General features: G+C 47.8%; 2 protein-coding genes across 3 annotated transcripts; both read right to left on the reverse strand.

Annotated features, from left to right (window-relative positions):
- Nucleotides 1-508: 508 nt before the first annotated feature.
- Nucleotides 509-2,827, reverse strand: PRR22 (proline rich 22). Its single transcript, XM_019556968.1, has 3 exons — nucleotides 2,667-2,827; nucleotides 2,373-2,435; nucleotides 509-1,796 (listed from the first exon to the last, which is right to left on the reverse strand). Exons 1-3 carry the CDS (start codon nucleotides 2,791-2,793, stop codon nucleotides 607-609), a joined length of 1,380 nt encoding a protein of 459 aa, XP_019412513.1. The 5' UTR covers nucleotides 2,794-2,827; the 3' UTR covers nucleotides 509-606.
- An 8,341-nt stretch (nucleotides 2,828-11,168) lies between these two features.
- On the reverse strand, nucleotides 11,169-22,420 carry DUS3L (dihydrouridine synthase 3 like). 2 transcript variants are annotated; one of them, XM_019557089.1, is made up of 13 exons: nucleotides 22,337-22,420; nucleotides 20,445-20,757; nucleotides 19,211-19,813; nucleotides 18,055-18,096; nucleotides 17,766-17,918; nucleotides 17,487-17,603; nucleotides 16,395-16,460; nucleotides 16,196-16,306; nucleotides 15,480-15,576; nucleotides 14,637-14,712; nucleotides 13,292-13,480; nucleotides 13,042-13,170; nucleotides 11,169-11,365 (listed from the first exon to the last, which is right to left on the reverse strand). In XM_019557089.1, the coding sequence occupies exons 1-13, from the start codon at nucleotides 22,372-22,374 to the stop codon at nucleotides 11,293-11,295; spliced, it is 2,007 nt and encodes a 668-aa protein (XP_019412634.1). In that variant the 5' UTR covers nucleotides 22,375-22,420; the 3' UTR covers nucleotides 11,169-11,292. The 2 variants fall into 2 exon arrangements, 1 of the variants encoding a protein (XP_019412634.1); XR_002105050.1 differs by lacking the exons at nucleotides 11,169-11,365; nucleotides 13,042-13,170 and adding an exon at nucleotides 13,937-14,096 and having other exon boundaries at nucleotides 13,394-13,480.
- Nucleotides 22,421-22,706: the final 286 nt, after the last annotated feature.

A 22,706-nucleotide genomic window follows, 5' to 3' on the forward strand; every position in this document is an offset into this window, starting at 1 on the left:
CTGAGGCCTTCCAGGCTCCCAGTCTTGGTGCCAGTCCCTCCAATGCTCTTCTGCTGCTCCTGCCAGTCTCCAGCCTCCCTCCTTCAGCTTTTGCTGCCTGCCCCACCCTTGGCAGAGGGGAAGGGTGGCACAGTGCAGCCTGCAGGGCCAAGCAGCCCATAGCCAGGGGTCTCCATGCTGTATATTGGGTGAGGGGGAGGCGGAGAGGGCAATGTGGGATGGAGGCCACACCGCATGCAGCTGGGGTGAGGAATTGTGGCCCCCGGAAGACAGACAGGCCTGGTCTAGGAGAGCATGAATAACTCAGGCCACGTTGGCCAAATGCACCATCTATAAATCCCTGTGAACGGCTGATTTGGGACTCGGCATTTAACTCCCCTACATGCTTGGCTGTTGTATCCGCTTGGTCCTTTCTACACCATGTTCCCCTGTGTTGCACCCTGAGCTTGGCCCTTGCAATTCTCTCGCAGACGCGGAGTATTTCCAAACAGATCGCTTTTAATGGGAGAATAAAAGGAATGTCCGTTCTGATCAAGTCATTCATTGCAGTCAGCGGGCCTACCCCAGCCCAGGATTGCTTCTGTATAGTCCGAGGGAAGGTGCCAGTCAGACAGCTGGCATGGGGCAGTCCTGCCCCTGGGCCATGCAGCTCTCCTGGGCAGAAGAAGCTTTGCATTTGCTGGCTCTGTGTTTGCCTTTCTTCGCAGATGCGTTACTTCGCTTCTTTTTCCTCTGGGGCTCCTGCAGGCCATCCTGCAGCGATGCACAGTTTTGGGGAGCTGGTAGCACCCGTCCTAACTCCCACTTTGGTTCCTCATCGTTGGTTTTGATGTCATAGAAATAATCTAGGCTTGCCACTGTGGTTAAAATCTCTGGCACGCTGTAGGCACAGGACAGCAGCTCCTCGGGCAGCTTCAGCGAGCTTATGTCTTCACATGGGAAGCCGCAGTCTTTCCTCTTCCTCTTGCTGGGCTCGGGCGGGCCGCTCAGGTTGTCCTTGGGGACCTCGGAGTCCGAGTTAGCTGGAGAGCAACCAAAGAGTTTCATTGCATCTTCCAGCAAAACCTTCTCGGGCAGGTCAAAGGATTTTTGTGCGTCCGCCGTTTCTCTTTCTTCAGCTGCGATGCCGTCCGGTAGAGGACAGGGCGTCCCCCCTGGCACCACCTGTGCATTTTCAGCACTGGTGCTCGGAAGGGGATTTTGCTCTTCCGTGCACACGTCTGGGGTCTGAGGGTTTGCTGGGAGGTTCTGGATCACATGATTTTCTTGAAGGTCTCTCCCCTCAGCTTGGTAACCATCAAACACTTGGAAATCCAGGTGGTGACTTGGGTCAGGGTTGGTTGTCTGATTTAGCCTTTCCTCCAGGTGGTTGAGGGTGCCGACTTGGATGGCGGTCTCATTCTGGTTCAGGCCAGGCAATGTGATAAGGAGCTGGGGTAGTTTGTGGTCGCTCTTCTGAATTTGGCCTTCTTCCTGGAGATGAGGCACCTCAACGAGCTGAGAGTCGTGAAGTGGGTTGGGGACAAAATTAACTTGTTCTGTGACGCTGGTGAGGCCCTCTTGATTGAAATAAGGCATGATGTACTGGGGATTGCTGGGGATTTGCTGATAATGCGGGTACGGGACGGTCTGTACAGGGCTCTTGAGGTATCTCTGAGCATCCAGGAGGTACGGGTTCTGCGCATTCGAGCCACTGGGGAGCTTATAAACAGATGGCTGCACAAAATTGGTCGTTGCCCATTCTATACGGTATATCCTGGGATCGAAGAAACATCCGCAGGGAGCCATCTGGAAACCTGGGCAATAGAAATAAAAGCATCTTTTTAAGCATCCAGACCATATAAGCATCCAGCTTGACTGACCCCAGCCCTCCCAACTATGGGGCAAATGCCTAATGTAACTTGGTGTTGGTCTATTGACTTCAGTGAGGTTATGGCAGCTAAGGATCCAGTTCTGCAGTGGTGCATATCAGAGTCAAATTAGACACCGAGGTCTGGTCTACACTACATAGTTTTCCTGGCATGGCTATGGCAGCTGTGGCCCGATGATGTAGAGAAGCCCATGGTATAACCTGGTCCAGGTCTGGTGTTTCTGGTCTGCACGACCAACTTTGGCATTCAGCTGGGCATAGGGCTGGAAAATCAGAGTAGGTGCTACACCAAGTCCGGTGTTCGAGATAAAATAAGAGGGCGTAAGGGACAGTACGTCTCCTCCGAGGGCACCTGAAAGTTGCACATTATAATGTTCAGCCCAGCTTGCTGGGCCTGACTCTTTACTATCCACCGCTGGCACAGCCAGGACCTTCAAAGGGAGTTATGAACTTCACTCGTATGCTAAGTTCGGCCTTAATTCCTCTGCCGCGTGTCCCATACCTGCAGGCGGCGACACGAGAACGTCTTTCTCTTGACTGGGGGTCTGATACAGGTTGGATGTTCCTGAAACAGTAACACGGGAGTTCACGTCACCACCACGAGGAACCGAGACGTTACCCGGTGAACCGTTTGAAAGCGTGAGCTAATGCGAACTTCAAAGGATTAGAGAAAATGGTGGGGAAAAAGAGGAAGGCCCCAGAGAGCCACTAGCAGTAGGCTACATCCACGGGCCCAGGGGAGAAGCTTTAAAGAGGGACAGGCTAGACAGCAGAGCGGAGGATTGAACGATCGTACCTGCTGAGGTCAGGTTTTCTGGGAGGACAAATGCTGGAAGTGGCCGGTTCGCTTGGCAGTCTGGTTGGTCTAGAGATCTGGCACCGTAGGTCTCCTGTTGCTGGTAGAAGAGCTTGGGCTGCTGCATCCTCGCTCCGTCAGCTCCACCGGCGGCCTAACACGCCCGCCCCTTGGCTGCGGCGAGGGCGGCCGGCTCCGGAGAGCCCTGCCGCGGCCGGGAAGTTCTGTTTTGGTGGTTACTCGGGGGGATTCCAGGTCACAGCCCAGGTTCTAAGTTCCTTCAGGCGCCGGGATGCCTCCCCCGAGCGCCGGCCGGCTTGCATGGTAGGAAGCCTCAAAAGGCTTGGTCCTGGCACCGCCGCGTCTGAGGGCTGCAGCGTTGTAGAGGGCCGAGCGTTTGTCGTGAGCCGTTTCAACGGCGGCCGGCGGGGGAGCGATGGGATTCTTGCGGGGTGGCTCAGGGCTGGTGCCGTCGTCATCTTCGCTGCGGAGCGCGCGCGGCACCGTGTATCCTGCTCGGCATAAACCAAATACGTTGTTTTGTAGACTGTAAGGCCGGAAGGGACCTTGGAAGATCAAGGCAGGAAAGATAACTGGGGGTCAGGCGACCCCGGCGAGGTGACCGTCCAGTCTCCTCTGTTACGAAGTACGCTCTTAAAGCCACGTGCAGTTCGCTCTAGGCTGGGGCAATGATCATGCAGAGCAAGCATCCAAAGCCAGATACAGAATCTTTATTCGCTCGAGCGAGGTGGGAAGATCTCCAGGGTAGGTGATCGCGCCACCTCTGCAGGGAGCTTATTTCACAGTCTGGATGCCCTGACTGTGAAGAAGTTTATTTAATCTTTCAATGCCTCAACTCCTTCATCAGGCATATCCTACCTCCAGCATCTCTGCCAGGTTCACCCTCCATGTGCAGCCCCCCATGAGCACCTCTCTAGCCTGCCTCTCAGCCATATTATATATCCAAGCTCATCCAATTCCCTGGGAGATCCAGAGATGCAAGGGACCCCTCAGCAGTGCCCAAACCTGCCATGCTGGGATACTTCTTCTTTGCTTCTACAAATACGTCTGAACAGAGATTCGGTGCAGGAATGCTAAATGCTGACGGGAACTTCCACGCTGCCGTCGTGTCCAAATGTAAAACCAACTCCAGTCCGATAAGTGGTGGCGTGCCCTCACACAGCAAACACATCTTCTGGATATGAGACATTATTATCAGAGCCTTTTTTGCAAATCAAGGGCAAGTTAAAGACAGCATTATAATCCCCATTTGCTGCCTTTACCAAAGTTGAAAATAGGTAACAGGATGAAAACTAAAACCGGTCCACAGCTGGATACTGGCAGCCAGGTGTAGGCACAGCACTACACTACACAGGTGTAGCAGAGATGATATCTTTTATTAGACCAACACGATTTTTGCAAAAAAAATTCTTTAATTTTGCAAAAATCGTGTTGGTCTAATAAAAGATATCATCTCTACTACACGTCCTGATTGCCTTTTCCTCTAGACCAATTCAGCTACAACCTGGATACCTGATAAAATGATCCTGCTCATTGCTGTGCTCAGCTGAACTACGGTACCAGTGCCCTCTACTGTCCGTTGTAATGGTAGTCTCCCAGGATATCATTTCTTCCCATTCCCCCGCCTGATTCACTGCTCTGCTTCCTGCCCTATCTGCCGCTGAGATGTCTGTCCCCTGCACAATCTGCCACATGCCATGCAGAGGTTGGTCACCCCAATCTGTATTATTTTCTTTTTATACAATGCCCTTTTTGTACAATATTCTTGATCCATCAAAGACAGGATGCCCAGAGCCTGCCGCTTCACTGGCTTGCATCTTGGGCGATTTTATGTGCACCCAATCCATGTGAAATGGCCGTGCAACACAACCACTCTGATCTGGTTGCATTTTGCATCCTGCCAGGCACTTGCACTGTATTTGCGAAGCGACTGCTGGGCAGCAGGGAATCGGGTCCTCCCCCACGACTGCTTGAGGGCATGGACAGGTGCCTTCGTGGCTGTTGCCAGGGTTGGCAAGGCAGTGCAGCTAGTGGCTCTTGGGGCAAGTCTTGTCGGATACACCCTGTCCGCTTGCCCACCTGGACATTTGATTTTGATACATAGTAGAATTCAGGCTGGTTTTGGTCCCTGTGGTCCATTCTCCTGCATCTCCCCCAGGCTTGCTGTGCTACAGCATGCCTCTATAGCAATGCGATAGTAATTTTAGCGAGCATCAGCTACCAAGTCTCTCTTCATCATTCCTGTTTCTCTAGGCCTACGTTTGGGATTGTTCACCTGAACACGTGGAAACCATTCCTTCTCGCTCCTGTTCTTAGGGCACTTGTCTGGCTTCCTGCTTCGGCGTCTCGTTGCTGCTGACACAGCACTCTTTGCCACAGCAAAGTGAGTTCTCACGACATAACTTTCCCTCTTGCTCAGCTCCTTGCATCTCTAGAGGATGGACATCCGCAGGCAGTGTTCCTGGATCCCATCACTCAACAGCACGGAGATAATGCAGGAAGGGAAACAGGTCCTCCCTGACCCATGGAGCACATTAGATTTTCCCTGGAAGCTGGGTCAGGCTATTATTTTAACCTGCAGCAGTATGACCCCCGGTGCTACAGGTTTGCGTCATGCTGTGACAGAGCATGTAAACGTTACCTGGCCGAGAGATGCACTGGACCCAGCCAAAAGCCTGGGTGCTGCTCCCAATATAAATGGTCCTCTTCTCCACTACAAGGCTCCCTCCCATCTGGAAATATGCTGGCAGTGCTGAATGCTGGTACCTACAGGTAGGCCTGCTTCTTCACCTGTCTATGCTGTGGCTAAATCGGGGCTAAACCACTATAAGACCTACTCTGCACCAGCTGGAGCGCTACATCGAGGAGAGGGGCTGCAGGTTACCTGCTGTGTACACCTTTATGGAGACTCTATTTGCCAGCTACATGCTTCATTGAGAGCTGCTGCCCACCTTGGATCTCCTGATGGGTAAATGTGATTCCTGATTAGACACAGAAATACTAGGCACTGAGATTCACTGAACTAGGGATCAGGTTTGAAGCAGGATCCAAACACAATAACTCGTACTCCCTAGGTCTACGCATTAAACCCTGCCACCTCCCCATACATATTCTTGGTGTATAGTACCCATAAAGCATGCCTTGAAGAACCTCTGAACTAGGCCATGGCAGCCTAAAAGCTTGTAATTAGCTCAATCAGGACTCACAGTAGAGAGATCTTTTTTTAGACCAACAAGATGTTTGCAAAAAAATTAATTGCAATTGCAAATGTAATTAGCCCGTAATTTTTTGAAAGGTAAGGATTTTTTGAGGTGAGAGCTTTCATTGGACCAACTGCATGGTTGGGATAAAGCTAGACAAGCTTTCAAATGCAAGACATTTTCCTTTCAGTCTCAGCATTATTTTTAAGTCTCCCTTCTTTCGGTCTGAGCATTATTTTTAAGTCTCAAGTTTTAGACTAAAAAGAAGTCTCTTATTTTTGAGTCCGTTAGCACATACCCCCAGCAGGGAAAATAGCTGGAGCTGAAGAAGCAAGCCTTGCTGCTGGCATGGCGCTCGATATAGCAAAGTGAGGTCTCACTGCATAACTTTCCCAGCTGGTGCAGCTCCTTGCATCTCCAGAGTATGGAGACGTCTGCAGGTAGCTTGAGCTTATTTAAATCGATCCCAACCATGCCACTGGGCCAGCAAAAGATACCCTCTGTGAAAATCCTTGCCTCTTGCCAATGAAGTACTGCATTTTCTTTGTCATCCCTTCCTTCTAGGCTTTACTGCCCCCACATTCAGCCCCTTGTAGCTTGGATATTATTGATCCTGATTCCTCTTCCACTCTCCTTCTGAGTTGCATTCTAGCATCTGGTTGGGGTTTTTTTTTTTATAAAAGACTATGTAGCGAGCTCTTGAAGCATCTTTCCCCCCAGAAGGAAGCCAATTAGTGATAGCTGTGAAAGCAGCAGCCCACCAGAAGCCGGCCTGAGATTCAGCAACCCAGTCCACAGAACCCAGCGAGCGATAACGCCCTTCAGCCTCTGCTAATCTGCTAAACGTATCTGAATCAATTTGCCTGAGATAAAAAGCCCACTGAGCCATGTGATCCCCTGGTAGAAGTGTCTAGAGTTCAGCTGCTAACACATCCACTTTTCCTTGACAAAAAGGCTGTGGATGAACACAGTCTGGCAACCGCTTTTCTCCTATGAGTAGCTGCATTGATGTCTTCCATTCTGTGAGATGCCTCCCAAAAGGCAGGGAAGCGAAGCTCTTGGCAGTGCTTAGCACATCCCTTACACTCCTGCCACATTGCACAACACTGGAATCGATGTTCCAGGAAACCTGGGCATCCCTCTAGTCCAATGGCTCTCAACCTTTTTAGACTTGGGGCATCCCGTGGAAAATGCCAGCTTGCAGCTTGCACGTGTTTCCTCGACTACATAAAAATAATAGATCAATAATAGACGCAGCAGGTCCGAGTATTTTTAACACTCTGGTTTCCTGTTTGAAATCTCTGGGTTTCCTTGTGAATCATGTTTGCACCCCTAACAGTGCTAACATCGTGCTCACCCTCAAAGGGATCTCAAAGCACCGCACACTGCCTGGCTGAGACTGAGTGCTCCAGCCGCTCTTCAGATGGGGCCAAGGTACAGCTACGGAAGAAGGAGCATGCCTGATGCCATCCAGAGAGCAGGAAAGTTGCTCCTTGGCATCATCCCTGCAGGTCGCGCTGACACGGCTTATCTCTTCTCATCCACTGAGTGTCTCACGGACGCACAGCTGAGCCCTGTGTCAAACGGAAGCACACGCAATGCCAAAAGCAAACTGCTTTCAGATGGAGCATACCCCTAGGGGAAAAGACAGGCAGAGTTAAAGGATGCCCTAGTAGGAAACGCACAGGTTCTCCATGGATGGGTTGGGAATGGATGAGGGCATGCCTGGAGGAAAGGGGCTACGGAGCTGAGTTTGTAGGGAAGTCAGTGGTTGCATTTTCAAAATGGAAGGAACAGATTTGAGGGCTTTCCCCAGGTTGTTCTGGGTGCACTTCAGCATGGGAAAAGCTGCAAACCCCTTGAATTCTGTCAACCCCCCCTCCCCCATTTCCCTCTGCTGTGAAATAGGAATGGGAGAGGCCTTCAGGCTTCATTCACCAAGTGCCTTACACGTGCTCTAAGGCTCTGGGCCCGATTCCCTGTTCACTGCAATCATTTAAACCGCAATGAAGTAGGTGTAAAACACAGCCATGCAGATCCAATGGTGTCTCATACCCACTTCACGCCACGTAAATGCTAGAGAAAGAAGGCAGGCATACTTAGGCTTTCATTTGACTATTCCTGCCCTCTTCCTCGCAGTGTCTGAAGTGAGACTGTGAACCTCTGGCAGACAACGTATTTGGGGTAAATCTGATATCTTAAATACTTGGAAAAATTCTTCTTTGCAAGCTTTTGGGTACACATGCCCATTGTCAGGCTGAGGGAGCGTGTGCAGTTGGTGTGTGCTCTGAAACGTAACATGGACGCTTGCCAGATCATGGGCAGCCCAAGAACAGTAAACCAATTTATTTAGACAACTCTGTACGACAGGGGTCGGTAGTCTACAGCCCATGGGCCAGATCAGGCCATGGACTGTATCTGGCCCAGTCAGGACAGTTGAGGCATTCAGTGGTGGGGAAATCCAGGACATAGGGTACCATGCAGTGGTGGGGGAAATGAGCTGCAAAGCAAATAGGCAGCGGCCTCTCTTAGACCAATCTGTTAATTCGGCCCGCTGTTCAGAGGCTGCCAACCCCTGCTGCGTGTGCATCTAGGACCTCATTTCACAAAGCGCTAAGCCCCCCAATTTGGGCATAAGCCACTGGAAGCTGCAAAGGCTCAGCATCCTTCGAATACACACCCAACACCATTTAATATTGATGTGTGCAGTAACTACTCTGGCTTCCAATTCTCTTCTGTGTGCGTTCATTTATACTTGTGTGAAGTGAGTGACATGCACTTGCTCATGCTTGGAGCATTTTTATACTGGCTTTGCCAATATAGGTCACATCAAGGGGGAAAGGCAATGGTAAAACGATAGGCAGGTACTGAATTCTGACTTGCGCACGGTAAACAAGGATCTGTGGAGAGCGATTGCAGTTGTGCAACTGCTGTGGCATTTGATCCTTTGAGTGGGATTTTCTGAAGCACGGAGATGCACAAGCCTTGACAACCAACAGGACTTAGGCACCTAAATTACTTGCAAGCAATTTGGGAAAGAAGCTGTCTTCTGGTTCAACATGGCATAAGAAGGTCATTAAATCCTGAATGTAACGGCCACTACAACAGGCCCATTTCTATTCATCCCTACCTCTGGGCGGAGGAGAATGGGTTTTTTTTAAAAGTTTGTTAGGATGTAAAAATACACTCTTAAACAACAGATCTCTGTGTGGGGAACTGATGAACCAGAATCAGTTTCTCTTACAGTCTCATTGTTATTAGTCCTAGACAGGGTAGATGACACAGCTGGGGCAAAATGAACTAGTTCCTGGTTGCTGTTCAGCCATCATTGATAGGTGTTTGAATTTCAGCTGCAGCACCTTTCCTGTTGCAGCCAGAGGCATTTGCGATAGTTGTGTTGTGCCGGGACATGCGTGCAGTGTATTTGCTCGAGTCTGATATTAGTTTGACAAACTGGAAGAAAACCTCTGATGAGATTAGCCTGGGAAGGTCACAGAGAGTTTGTTACTCCAAGTGCCAATCTCAGACTACTTCAGCCCTTTTGGAACTGCTTTCTCTTGCAGTAAAATGTAAATTCCCTCATCACTTCATTAAGAACCTAATTTCAATGCAAAATAATTTTGAGAGACCTAATTCTCCCCCTGCCCACCACAGGGTTTCACATATACTCTCTTAAACATTGGGCCTAACTCTATGAATGTGCAGACTGCCAGGCTTCATTTGGATTCAGGTGCTCTACACTTTGCAAAGTTGGCCCCATGGATCACTGCATCTTTGTCCTACTGCAGGTGGCTTTTTGGAATATGGATACATTGGTGCTATTGGCAAAGACTTTGGCAAATGGTCAACCCTTGCTGCATAAACACTAACACGAGATGCACGCGGAAATGCTCCAGAAAATTCAAGTTGTGAACTGAGGAAAGCTCCTGCCCAGAAGGTACTTTATTATTCAGCAAAGGTCAGGAGAAGCCTTCAATGACAGTGTAAAAAGCTATGCAGGAAGGAAAAAACAGTGTACAACAGTGGTTCTCTCTCTCTTTTTTTAAAGAGGGTTCAAGGCACCCCTGGTTAGACTCAAGTACAGCCTTGGAAAACTCTAGCTCTTACTTATTTCTTGACTACGGAAAAATAACAGACCAATTCTTTTGTTGCAAAGATCTCAAAGCCCAGAACGTTGTTGATACTATGGATCCCTATTGGCAATCTCTGGGTTTACCATCTGAATCATGTGCAGGTGTTTCCACACTAGCAGCCAGACAGACTCATAGACATTAGGGCCGGAAGGGCCCTCATGAGATCATTAGGTCCAGCCCCTTCCCAAGGGGCAGGAAGTCAGCTGGGGTCAGATTACCCCAGCAAGATAAGCATCCAAGTGTTTCTTAAAGGTATCCAGAGTAGGTGCTTGGACCACCTCTGGGGGGAGGCTATTCCAGATGCTGGAGACTAGGATGGTAAAGAAATGTCTCCTTGCATCCAGTCTAAAACAGTCTTCCAGCAGTTTGTGACTGTTAGACCTTGTCTTCCTTTGGGACACCCTGGTGAACAAATGTTCTCCCAGTTCCTGATGCACACCCTTTAAATACTTTATATAAAAAGTACAGTCCTAATATTGCATGGCAACCCCTGGCACCCTTATAAAGGATCTTATGGCATGGAAAATCACTGGCTTAAAGTTCAGGGCACTATCTTAAGACTAAAGTGACACAGGTTCTCTTCCCTCCTAAACTATACACCCCCAATGTGTCCTTGTTCAAGTCACTTAGTTTCTCTGTGCCCCAGATCCTCACCCAAGAAATGGGGATAGTATTGCTCAAGCTCATAGGTGCATTATGAGGACAATACAATAAAGACTATAGGGCAGCATTTCTCAACCCGTGCGTCACAACACAGAAGTTGGTCACAAGAATATATGAAAGGGTCATGAACCAACATTAAAAATGCATTCTCCTTTAAAGGAGAAAAATATAGGAAACTGTGGCTTTTCCCTTGCAGGCTGGCAGAATTTCAGCCTTGGCCCACACACTGTGGGGCTGGGGCATTGGGTCAGGAGTGAGGGGCACTGGACTGGCCACCAATAAATGGGTCCTGGTACAAAAAAAAGGTTGAGAACCGCTGCTATAGGGAACATTATTGTGATAGAGGATGTAGAAGTATCTTGGATTAGCTAGAACTGAGATGTTGGTAATAGGCTGCTCAAGGACCAGAGCTAGCAATATTCTGGTATCCGTCCCCAACTGCAAGGCTACATGCAGACAACGCATCAAAACTGCAAATAAGTAAGTAAAAGAATAAAAAGACCCATAACATTTTATTTGGTTCCCAAGCACAGCAGGGTCATCTGTATCTCACCAGAGCACTTTATAGTCTTCTTTTGATCTGCTGATTTAAGGATTTCCTGGTCAGTACTATCTGTAAGAATTCGCCTTGTGCTTGGGTAGGAAGGTGAAGTTTGTAGGAACAGGTCCCAAGAGCATCTCACTGCAACAAAGCAAGAGATTGGTATTCATTCGTACTCTGATCCTCACGCTACCTCCCGCTGACACCCCTCCTCCAGTCCAAGCTGTGCCGCTCTTCAGGGTATGAACTTCAGTCACGGTTTTCCCACTTGGTGTCTAGTAATTCAACTCCCACAGACCCACAGTGGGAATGAGGAGCCTAAATTCAATTTCTGCTCTTAAAAATATCCTCCCCTGCCTATCCTACTGCTTAGCTGAGGACAAGCAGCCTGTGGCTCAGCATATCAAGTGCCACATGCCTAACTGATGTCAAATAATACAGCTGTACTGAAGTCAGTGGGGCAATGGAGGTTTCCATAAGCTAAGGATCTGGTCTATCAATCCTAATATAGTTCATATCTCAAAACTCAAATTATATTTAAGGCTGGATAGAATATTTGCTTTTATTGTGTTTTTGTGCCTTTATGCACAATTCCTGGACGCTACTGTTTTCTCAATGTGATTTCATTACTCTTTTCCATTCCAAGACATCTAAGTAGGAAGTCCCACTAGAACAAGCAACAGCACACAAGCAAACTTTACATGCGTTGCATAAATATGCAGCTACTGGAGCACAGAACAAATAATGCACACTTCTACAACTACCTTTCTGGAAACAGATCGGTGCTTCTCTAAATCTTATTCTTTTAAAGCGAAAAAAAACTTTAAAAAGTTCTATATCTACAGTGAAAAGCACAGAACTGAGGTTTCTGAAGCCTGAAGCCAAATAATCTCTGCTTGGAAAATGCCACTTTGAAAACGTGGCTGAAATGTAGGGGCAAGACAGGTGTTTTCAATACCAATAAAGCAGACACAGATTAGCAAAATCAGAGAAGGCTGCAGTCATGCTTTATTTCTGCTAACCTCCTCCATATCCCTGAGATGGAAAATAGTAGCTGGAATTTCCACCTAAGCTGAGGCTGGCTAAATACCTGCAGAGTAATTGTCTGAACAATGACGACTTTTTGGATGCCATGAAAAATGTTTCCTGCATTCCATAGCATTAACTCAGGAAATAGGTAGTGTTGAGGGAGGAAAAGTCAGCCAGCCCCTCCAGTCTATTAGATTGGAAGCTCTTTGGGATAGGACCCATTTTTGTTTTGTTCAGTCTGCACAGGGCCAGGCACTGTGGGAGCCCAGTCCATGCCTGGAGCTTTTGGAGGTTACTGCTGTACAAATGTATCGCGAGTACTGTGGAATATCAGACCTCAAGGCATCACGTTATGTTTTCCTACCCCTGTCCACCTCTCAAACAATAACTGGTTACCAAGTGTTATCAGAAAGACCAATTCCTTTTAGGTTTCAATAGACATACACATATGTGATCTACAAAGGCATCTGTGGACAGATACCAACAGTGGGAGGATCATATGGCACTACCAGGTTTAACCAAGAAGCAAGGGACTGCATAAATCTTCATAGTTTACATGCTCGAAAAACAGATTACGTTTCCGCCACTGAGTTGGAAAAACAGAATCAACTCTTTAAAATGTGAAGTTCTATGAACCCTCCACACTGAAATAAGATGGTTCTAGTTCTAAAGGTGCACACAAGCAGATACTGAGATTTAGCAGAGTCCAGTATTTGAACATTAAGCTGTGGGGAGGTAACAGCTGTGACCATATGCATGCTTTGTGGCAAATGATGTCAGACATTTACCTTATTTTAACCCAGTCATCCACATTTTGGCTTGCCATTAATGTCTCCAGATAGTCTCTCCCCATATAGTAAGGCGGTCGCTCGTTGATTTTCTGAGGTAGATATTCTAATAAGCCAGTTGGAATGTACCTTATGATGAAAACAGATGCAATGAATGTCGCCACATTTTATTAGTCTTCAAAATACAGCAGATGCAGAGGCCAAGCAAGAAAAAGCTCTTTACTACCCAAGGTCTCAGAAAGCAAATTACCTGCACAAGAATGACAGCCATTCCAGCATGAACTTCCTGGTTTTCTCCACTCCCTGGGTGTCCGAGCCCCAGTGTTCAAGGCCATAATTGGTGAAGTTTTTGAGAATATCAAACCTTTCACTGGAAGAGATGTCCCAGTGTCTTTGTTCCTTGATTTCAGTGAAAATCCAGGGTTTGATCAAAGCCCCTCTGTGATAAGACAAGATGCTCAGATCAAACAGAAAAATGGTTGTAACCAAAGACAACATGTTGGTTTTGCTATGAAGAGAAACCAGGGCGGTTTTTTGTTGGTATCTTTTATTGGAACAACTGTCTTGAGGTGGCAAATTGCAGTATTTTCTACGCTGTTGTGCATCTCTTATTGGACCAACTTGCCTATAACAAGAAAACCTTGGTTCTTACATAGACCTGGGAGCATCCTGGGTATAAACACCACTCAAATCTTGCTATAAAATGTAACTTCAGAAACAGGCTTTTATGTTTGAGACAAAGATGACTGTCACCACAAAACAGTGAATCCGTCACCACAAAACAGTGAATCCGTCTTCCCCCGACTCACTGAGAAAACCTCTAGCAAAAGCAGCTTTCCTACGAAGTGCATACTATGAAAGAGGGCAAGAACAATTCTGCTAGTCTCGTTTTCACCTGGCTGTATTTTTAGGGCTTGATTATATATCCTTGTAGGAACAATTCCCCTTGATTTCACTGGAAGTTACACATCCGGGAATAATTTAGTCCTGATTATTGTTCTTCTTCTACCTCCAGCCAGCTTTTCTTGGCCCTTTCTCTGCATTCAGGGATCTACCTAGAACCAAGGCAGAACAAGCAGCTATCAGGTCCCGGCATCTCTTTAAAAAATGGACCTGCACACACCGTACACTTGAGATCAAGGACAACGGGAGCTTAACACATGCTTAGTGGTAGTGAGCAAATAAGTGCTTTATGGCAGAGCTCCTGCATGCAACACAGAGGCAGCGAAAACGTACTTCTACCTAGGTAGACTCTCTTTCTACAAGGGGAGGTAGGGACTAGCCATTTATCACAAAGGAAACACATGGTTTAACTGGGAGATCCAGGCTTTATCCCCAACTCTCAGATCATTTTCAGATACTGCTGACACTGAACAGAGCAAAGCTATTGCTCAATCATGACTGCACCTCTTTTAAAAGCTTCTTCAGTTGGAAACCATTTTAGGTCCTTTCACACATATCAGACTCTAAATAAGTTTAAAAATAAAACAGCCCTGCCAAGAGCAAACCCACATTATCAGTGCTTCTTTCGACTTTTATTTCTGCTACAATGCAGCTTAGAGACATAAGAATAAATCAGAAATATAACCACTTGCCTTGCGATCATAATTCCCGAAACTCCAGTCTGCATGGCTTGATTAGCATCTTCGTAAGATAAAATATCGCCATTTCCTGCGTCAGGCAGGGAAAGAAACCAGGGCAGAGTAACAAACAAGTCAGAATGAGTTAATCCAGGCAAAGGATAGAATTTAAAACTGCCATATGCTCTGACAAGTGATCCCGTAAGATAGTCTCAAGGGTTCCCTGTTTATAGCCCCTCGTTTTGCCTTTTCAAATAAAGAGATGTTGTTTTTCTAACTGTCAGCCCTAAAAGTTTGACCACAGTGTGGCTGATAGCTTCTTTCTGACTTGTGTTCTCCAAATGAGCACATCATTGGTCATATTCTGCCACTATCAACCTTCAAATTCTATCCTGTTAACACCTGTTCAGCCTCATGCTACCCTGGAGTTCGACAATAACTACATTGATAATGCATTAAAAAAAAGGTATGGGCTCTCCTGCCTCTCCGAAGCCAATATAGCTACAGTGTTTTTCTCAAAGTCCATAACTGACCTAGCATGAGCACAGGGGGCTGGGCAGCATATTTATCTCTGTCCATTCACTGAGCTGAGAGCGGCAAAATAAAAGTGGGGGGAATGAACCTGTTGGGTAAGAGGGACTCATTCTGTAGCCCAGAATTATATTCAGAACCATGGGGCCAGCTACTAATATCAGCTGATAGTACTCCACCTTGGGACACCACTTCATGGGTTTGTCATTACTTGTCTTGTTACTTTAGGTTTACCCATTGACTGTTTGTGTTCAGGTCTCTTAACATTTTAACTCCACAAATCACATTTCACAGAAAAAAGTATACTAAATCAGCAAAGCAACCTACCAAATAGAGGCATTGGGCTGGCTATTTTAGCACATTCTGCTATGTACTCCCAGTCTGCAACCTTTGTGTAACGCTGTTCTCTAGATCGTCCATGAAGCTGAAAGAAGAAAAAAAAGACAGAGTTAGTACCTCTCCAAGCATCTAAGATGAAACAGAAGCAGAAGACAAGCAACTACAAGCGACAGACTGTACACAAGACAACAAATTCAGGGGACACAGGAGTGAAAGACCCGGCTAGATAAAGCCTTGGCTGGGATGTAGTTGGGGCTGGTCCTGCTCAAGCAGGGGGCTGGACTAGATGTAACCTCCTGAGGTCCCTTCCAACCCTCATTTTCTATGATTCTATGAAATGCTACAATAACAGAGAGCATAATTAACCTCCAGATCTCCAAGCTGCAGTGAACTGCAAAGAACTGGTTATCAGAACTGAAGAAAGATGAATGCTTTACAGACAAGTGCAGTATTTCAGCTGTATGCAAACTACAGGGGTTATCAGCGTGGACAGAGATCAGGATGTTGATAACTATGATGTGCCCAGCTCTGTTCTCTCCCCCCAGCAACAAAGCTTTGCTCAAAGGGCTAGGTTCATGCCCCTATCTCAAGCATTACCAAAAGGACTGTTACTGGTTGTTATGCCTCTCAAGGGCCACAGATAAGCAAAGAACCACAGATACAATTTTAATCCCCTGACATCACCCACAGCAAGGTTCCTGTACCGTAACCATGGAAGCTCCCCACTCCCGGAGGTTGGGGATTACTTTGTGAGCCAGGTTGACTTTTTCTTGCACACCAGTCCTTATCTTCACAGTCAGAGGAACATCCAGTACCTGTGGAGACAATGCAGTGAAGCAAAACCAGACAGAAGAGCCTTGTGGAAAGGAGCAAGTTTCTGAACTAGACATGACATTTACTCACCGAGTTCATCCCTCTGACAATCTGTTCAAACTTGTTGGAACGGGTCATTAAGGCACAACCACCTCCCTGCGGGATAAAATAGGCACTATCATAAATCTTTCACCTAATCAAAGAGCATTGGTGGAACCTGCCACACAAATGCTTTTTCCTTACAACAAACAGAAAACTGGAGGTGCTTCCATCTTAAAGAGTCGTTACGATCCAAACACTGCACCTTTTCCTTCAGAAGATCTGCCCTAACTGTGAAAGTCCAGGACATACAGTCTGTGGATGTCACTACAGGACTTGCCACTGTGCCTAACTACTACTTAGGCTTTTTACACGGTTAATGGGATGACAGTCTATGCTCTGTTAGACTGAGGTCAGACTGGGTGATCTCAATACCTCCTTGTGGGTGCATTACTTAAAGACCTCTCAAATTAGAGAGGTTTAGACTAGACATTAGAAGGCACTACTTCAGTCAGGGCGGCTAAGATCTGGACGCAACTTCCAAGGGAAGTGGTGATGGCTCCTACCCTGGGGGTGTTTAAGAGGACGCTTGACGTTTACCTGGCTAGGGTCATTTGAGCCCAGTTTTCTCTCCTGCTGACGGCAGGGGATTGGACTACAAGATCTACAAGGTCCCTTCTGACCCTATATCTATGAAATGGGATCCAGCTATAAAAATCAGTAAAAGGTTTTTCAGGAGACAAAGTCTGACTTTTCGATCCCAGGTTAACCAAAAAGCCACTGAACTGCTTGTTAAAACAAGCAGATTTGGTTTGAAATCACTGCATCTTCCTGTAGGAATAGAGGAAGCAAAAAACTAAGTAGTTTTCTTAAGACAAAGATCCATTTATGGAAGGAATCACATGACCTAGTTGCCTGTGATAAGAGGCCTTGGACTCAATCACCCAACAGGTCCCCTTCACTCCTTTGTTACTAGACAGACCCTGGAATAGGGAGGGTTAAACTCTAGGTATAGGTATGATAGTCCTCAGATTCAATAAGAAAGAGCAGCCTTTATGCTATGCTGGAAACAGATCAGGTATTGGGAGGTAGAGCAGCGAAACACCCATTCAGGGAGATGGTGGATTCTGCTCAACTCATTACCTTTTTATACACCAGATCAATTGGGCAGCCAACATTGATGTCTACAAAATCCACCTCAATATTCTGATTTAGGAGCTCTGCACATCTTGTCATGGTATCAGGAAATGCACCCTCCAGCTGCAAAGGCAAGACAGGACAGAAATCAGCCGAGGCAGATGACTTTCCTACAAGAAATGCCCGAGTCTCAGCTCAAAGACAAGGGCACTTGGGTGATGTCTCTCCAAGTAAAACATGAGATTTGTACCCAGTTTCCCTCATTACTGAAACAGCCATCCTGACCTGCACTCCAAAGAGGTCTTCCGTGCAATGCCGCTTCAAGAGAGCCCATTCGGATGACTGGCCTTGAAGCAAGTTTGTGCACACAGCCATTTCTCCACAAGTGACATCTGCTCCAAAGCGCTTGCATATTCTCCGGAAAGGGAGATTACCGCACTGAGGGCCAGCCCAAGAGGAGAGAGTGAGAAAAACGATCTGTGCAGTTTTCATGCAGAACCATCTGTATGACACCCGTGCCCCAATTCCTTACCAGTGCCAAACACACCCGTTATGTCAGAACCAGCCTACATACCGTGGTTAAGGGAGCCAGGTAGAGTTTGCCTTGGATACCCAACTGGAAAACAAAGAAAGGGAAAGAGCATTTTAGAGCTTTCCAGAGGGAGGGTTATTGTCCTTAGTGTAACAGCATCTGCACACATTTTCTCTCCTAAGAGTAATCTGCAGTCAAGTTCAGAAAGGCAGAATTTACGGCACTTGCAGAAGAGCAATTCTACACTAGCAAATACCCATAAGGAACCCTCCCATTGTCCCAACAGCATGAGGGGACCTGTAAAGTATTTATTACTAACTGCAAAACCTTACAACTCTTAGAAATCCAACTAGTCAACTCCCTGAGCCTGTGAGAGATGCAAAACAGGATCGAAGGGAAGATGGATAGGGACAGGCAGGAGAGGAATGCACAGTGCACGTGTACTGGTAACATCCTACTCTTACCCACAGCCTGGAGACCTAGGGGTTTACTCTGTGTATGGACAATCATGCACACACAGAAGGCAAGCCTCAAACCTGAGATCCAGGAACTGTCTAATCATGGTGGACAGCATTAAACAATTGGATCCAGTTGTGTGCAGCAGCACTATCCCCTTGCAAAGGGTGTGTAATACCCACCTCGACTATAAGATGACCCCACAAGTGAAAAAAAATGCCTTTGAGCTCCCATTTAAACATGGATTTGGACAGACTTCTCCACCCATTGGCCAAAGGAACAAAGCCTAGTGTCTGTCTATGCAGAAAATAGACAGGGTGCCCCACCCCAAGGCCATGCACAGCAGGTATACGGCAGCCTCTTTTTACACACCAATGGAAAAAAAATAAATAATCAGTCCTGCCCCATCACTTCTCTTCGCACACTTCTCCCTTTCCCAGGCATACAGGAGACCCCCCCCCCAACTGCTCTGTTCCTCTCCAACAATATTTGTGGGTCTATTCAGTTAGCGCCCCTCCTAGAAATACAGCCATGCTGACTAGGTGGCTCTCCGTCCTGCCTGACTCCTCCATCTTCTTGGGAAAGGCACCTATGGCTCCTCAATGCACTCACTCAGCCAAGATTCCTACACCCCCCAGCTGAGGTGTTTTAAACCACTTTGACTGCTGTCCAGCAGACCCCAGCAGAAACCCATGTCCACTTGCACCATGGCTAGGACCCCCGCACCAGTTGTAGCACTTACCGTTTTCTTCTCGCATGGCCGTAGTTTTACGATATCCTCATCAGTCACAGAACCTACTGTTTTGACAGCAGAGTTCTCCGATTCACTCGTGGGGCAAGGGCTTTGTGGAGCCACTGGTTTGGGAGCATCTCCACCCTCTGTTGGTACCTGAAGATCTTGTGCTTCCTCTCCATGTTTCAAGCCCTCACTCTCAGGGCTGCTCCTGGATGCTGTGCAGTTTGTCACCCCCTTCTCCCCTGCTGAGCCACTTGTGGCTTTATTTCCCACTTTGCTGCCAGCCTTGGCCAGTTGACAAAGGTACTTGTTGGCTTTTTCAAAGCAAACCTTCTTCTTGCGCAGCTGCTGTTGGAGCTCCTTGCTGAGGTTGTTCCTCACCTGTGATTTCCCTTCCCACTGCTTCACAAGGTCCTCATTAACCAAGTTCCTGTAATCCTCCCCGAGGTGGGTCTTAGCAAAGCGGCAAGTGACTCCATAAATACACTTCCCAAAGGTCTGGAAGAGCACGCAGCTGTCTCCGAGATCAGCAGGCTTCACAGCCATGTACTCCCCCACATCATGTAGGAAGCGACACTGTGAGCCGAAGCGGCAATTCTCTGCATGTTCCTTTAATGACAAGCACATGTCACTGATGTAAGACCTCCACCAACTCCCCAGCAAATTTTTATGCTATGCAACAGAAAGCAACTGTTGCACTTGTTCACAAGAACAACAATACGTCACTTCTAGACAAACTACCTGGACCCCTTCAAAGCAAAAATGAAGCCAGAGTTGGACCGCTTCTGACAGTAGCTACAGATTCTTTAATTGTAAGACACCTTCCAAGAATTTGGGTTCCTAATGCATCAGCAGCAAGGGATACATTTTGCTGTGATATGGATATGCTCTTCTGCAGGGGATACTTCAGCTGCAAAGCCTCGGGGAAGCTGTGTGGTATTTAAGCCTCGTTTATCTTTGTGGTTTTTGCAGTGGTACAACCTTCTCCCCCGAGAATATAATACACAGTTTGTATTGGTGCATCTCATCCCAGTAATTCATACCAGGGCCAGCCCCATTTGGCACTCATAGCACATCTGTATAAGGATTTGCACTGGGAGGTTACACCTGTGATGCTATACTGGTGCAATTTTTCCTCAGGTAGGCATGCCCTAAGGGAAGGTTCAACAGAGTTTAAGCAAGTTCTTTGAAACCTCTGGATGCAAAAGTCAATGGGTTACAGACAATCCCATGCACTCACCTGGGTTACTGATGAGCACAGCCTGTCCCTTTCATAATGATTTGGCTTCATACATGGCCGATTCTTGTTCTGTCCTCGGGCTCTCTTCCTTTCCCGGGGTTCCTCCCTCTCTCTTGCACCTTCCTTAACTTCTCCTTGGCTTTCTTCCTTCCCAACTTGATCACCACTGTCCAGCTTCAGTCGTTTGGCTGGAGGCTCATTTTGGTCATTGCTGGTAGACTCTTGCTCCCCATCAACTTGATTGATTTCTTGATTCCTGGATTCCCTTTCTGCTTTAAGATATGCGTGGAACTGCTCTTTGGAGGAGAGATACCTACAGAGCAAGAGAGTTCTCATTAAACATGTGCCTGGTGGTTTGACATATACTACCTGCATTGTTCTTCTGATGATGAGAACAGGGAGCCAAAAAGAAGCAAAATTCTCAACAAAGCAGCTGAAATACATTATTGCTCTTTTAGCTGCAGATGGCTCACCAGTGCAAAGCACAAAGTGGCCACATCCAGATGAGTGCAGATGTTTGCTTCCCCAGGGACAAGTAACTGCAGCTACTTGTCCCTGGGGAACGCCATGCCACGTGCACTTTGGTGTGCGACGAGTTACCCCAGGTGGGGTAGGGGAGGTAAGGCCAGCAGCCTTACCTGGGGTCCTAGGGCTGCAGCTGTGGTGATCCTGCCGGGCAGACCCTGGCTGGCAGCTGCAGCACGGCTCTGGGTGGCCCAGCTCCACTTTTCAGGGGTCAAAAAGACCCACAGAATAAAACACCTGGAGCAGTGCACATATGGGCAGCTTGCCCTTGCAGCACAGAGAACAGCTGACTGCACGGCCGCGCTCATCTGGGTGTGCCCAGTGGGGTCATTCTTGGCCTGCTCTTCCCCTCTTCTTCCAAGATGCCAGGCTTACAGATTGAGACTTGCTTCTCCACTACATTCAGGCTCTGCCTAAGGAGAGTAGGAAGTACCTACCCATATTGGTCTAGAGGGAAAGGCAATCAGGACTTGCAATAGAGATGATATCTTTTATTAGACCAACTTTTTTTTTTTTTTTTTTTGCAAAAGTCTTGTTGGTCTAATAAAAGATATCATCTCTACTAGGAAGTTTCTCGCACTTCTGATACGCAATGCTTTACAGCGGCAGACGATTGGGCATAGCAAAGCTCAGCTCCCATTTCTGCCCCAGCACACCTCCAACCTTCTCCTCAGTGGCCGGGCAGAGTCTCAAGCACCTTGCGCTGTGCAGGCAGTGTGTCCTGCAGACGCGATACGGAGCAGTTTGCAGAGACCACATCAGCGCAATGATGAAATGCAAGCAACAGCTTTGACGTGCCCGACCCAAGTACGAGCCCTGCTGAGGTGTATGTTACTCATGTCAGTGGACATTTCCAAGGGGTTTGGGACAGCTCTCCACCTTCACAAGTCTGATAAAACCTCGCTGTCACCACCTTCGCTGGTAAAGCCGTCGCAAGCCTCGCTGCCACCGCCTCGTTCTAGAGCGAACAACGAAACCGTGCAAGCGTCTGCAGGGACTGCTCATGCAAGGTGCGCTCACCTCACCCGCATCTCCTCCTGCCTCTCCTGTTTCTACCTCTGGTGAGTTTTGACATCGTCTCAGTCTAAAAGCTCGCTGCAATGGAGACTTTAACCAGCTGGTGGAGCACACGGCAAAACGGGGCCCTGACCTCGGACTCGGCCCTCGCTGCCTGTTCTCCCGGGATAAAAGCCAGCTATTTATCCTGGGAGAGACAGAGCACCCGCCCCCCACACCGCCGGATTGGCAGGGCTCAATCCCTTTTCGGGGGGGGGTGGGGACGATTTTTATGGCGGGACAAACAGGGGCGTGACGAGCGTGTGTAGACAGACGTGCAGCACCTGCCGGCCGCCCCACCCCACACTCACCCTGCGCGGATGCACGCTATGCCGGCCGCCGCCGCCATGCTGCCCCGGGGAGCGCAGCGCGCATGCGCATAGCGCTTCAGCCCGGATGCGAGAACAGAACGGAAGGAGCATGGGCAGTACCATGGGGAGGTGGAGGGAGCCGGCTGGGCCATACCATGTGGTTGGGGAGGGGAGGAGAGTATAAATAGCCGGGCGCAGGTGGTTAGTCGCTGTTTGCCTGTCGGGGCTAGCAAGTGCTGTTGGAAGTTAGTGGGCTCTGCAGGGGGTGCGTTAAAGAAAAAAGAAAGGAAGGAAAAAGAAGAAAATCTCCGTAGAAAATGTATTTAAAAAAAGAAAAAATAGGGCTCTGCTAGGGGTGCATTTAAAAGAA

Source organism: Crocodylus porosus, unplaced genomic scaffold, assembly GCF_001723895.1.
Source record: "Crocodylus porosus isolate Cpor-Errol unplaced genomic scaffold, CroPor_comp1, whole genome shotgun sequence".
In the NCBI taxonomy this organism is placed as follows: domain Eukaryota; kingdom Metazoa; phylum Chordata; order Crocodylia; family Crocodylidae; genus Crocodylus; species Crocodylus porosus.

What these genes read in the sequence shown, in the direction of transcription:
- PRR22 (XM_019556968.1), bottom strand. Translation starts at nt 2,793, where the DNA reads ATGCAGCAGCCCAAGCTCTTCTACCAGCAACAGGAGACCTACGGTGCC. An exon ending in AGAAAACCTGACCTCAGCAG is followed by an intron (nt 2,436 to 2,666) that starts GTACGATCGTTC and finishes TTACTGTTTCAG; the next exon opens with GAACATCCAACCTGTATCAG. An exon ending in TCTCGTGTCGCCGCCTGCAG is followed by an intron (nt 1,797 to 2,372) that starts GTATGGGACACG and finishes TCTATTGCCCAG; the next exon opens with GTTTCCAGATGGCTCCCTGC.
- DUS3L (XM_019557089.1), bottom strand. Translation starts at nt 22,374, where the DNA reads ATGGCGGCGGCGGCCGGCATAGCGTGCATCCGCGCAGG. An exon ending in AAGACCTCTTTGGAGTGCAG is followed by an intron (nt 17,604 to 17,765) that starts GTCAGGATGGCT and finishes TTGCCTTTGCAG; the next exon opens with CTGGAGGGTGCATTTCCTGA. An exon ending in GGGGAGCTTCCATGGTTACG is followed by an intron (nt 15,577 to 16,195) that starts GTACAGGAACCT and finishes TTCTTCTTTCAG; the next exon opens with CTTCATGGACGATCTAGAGA.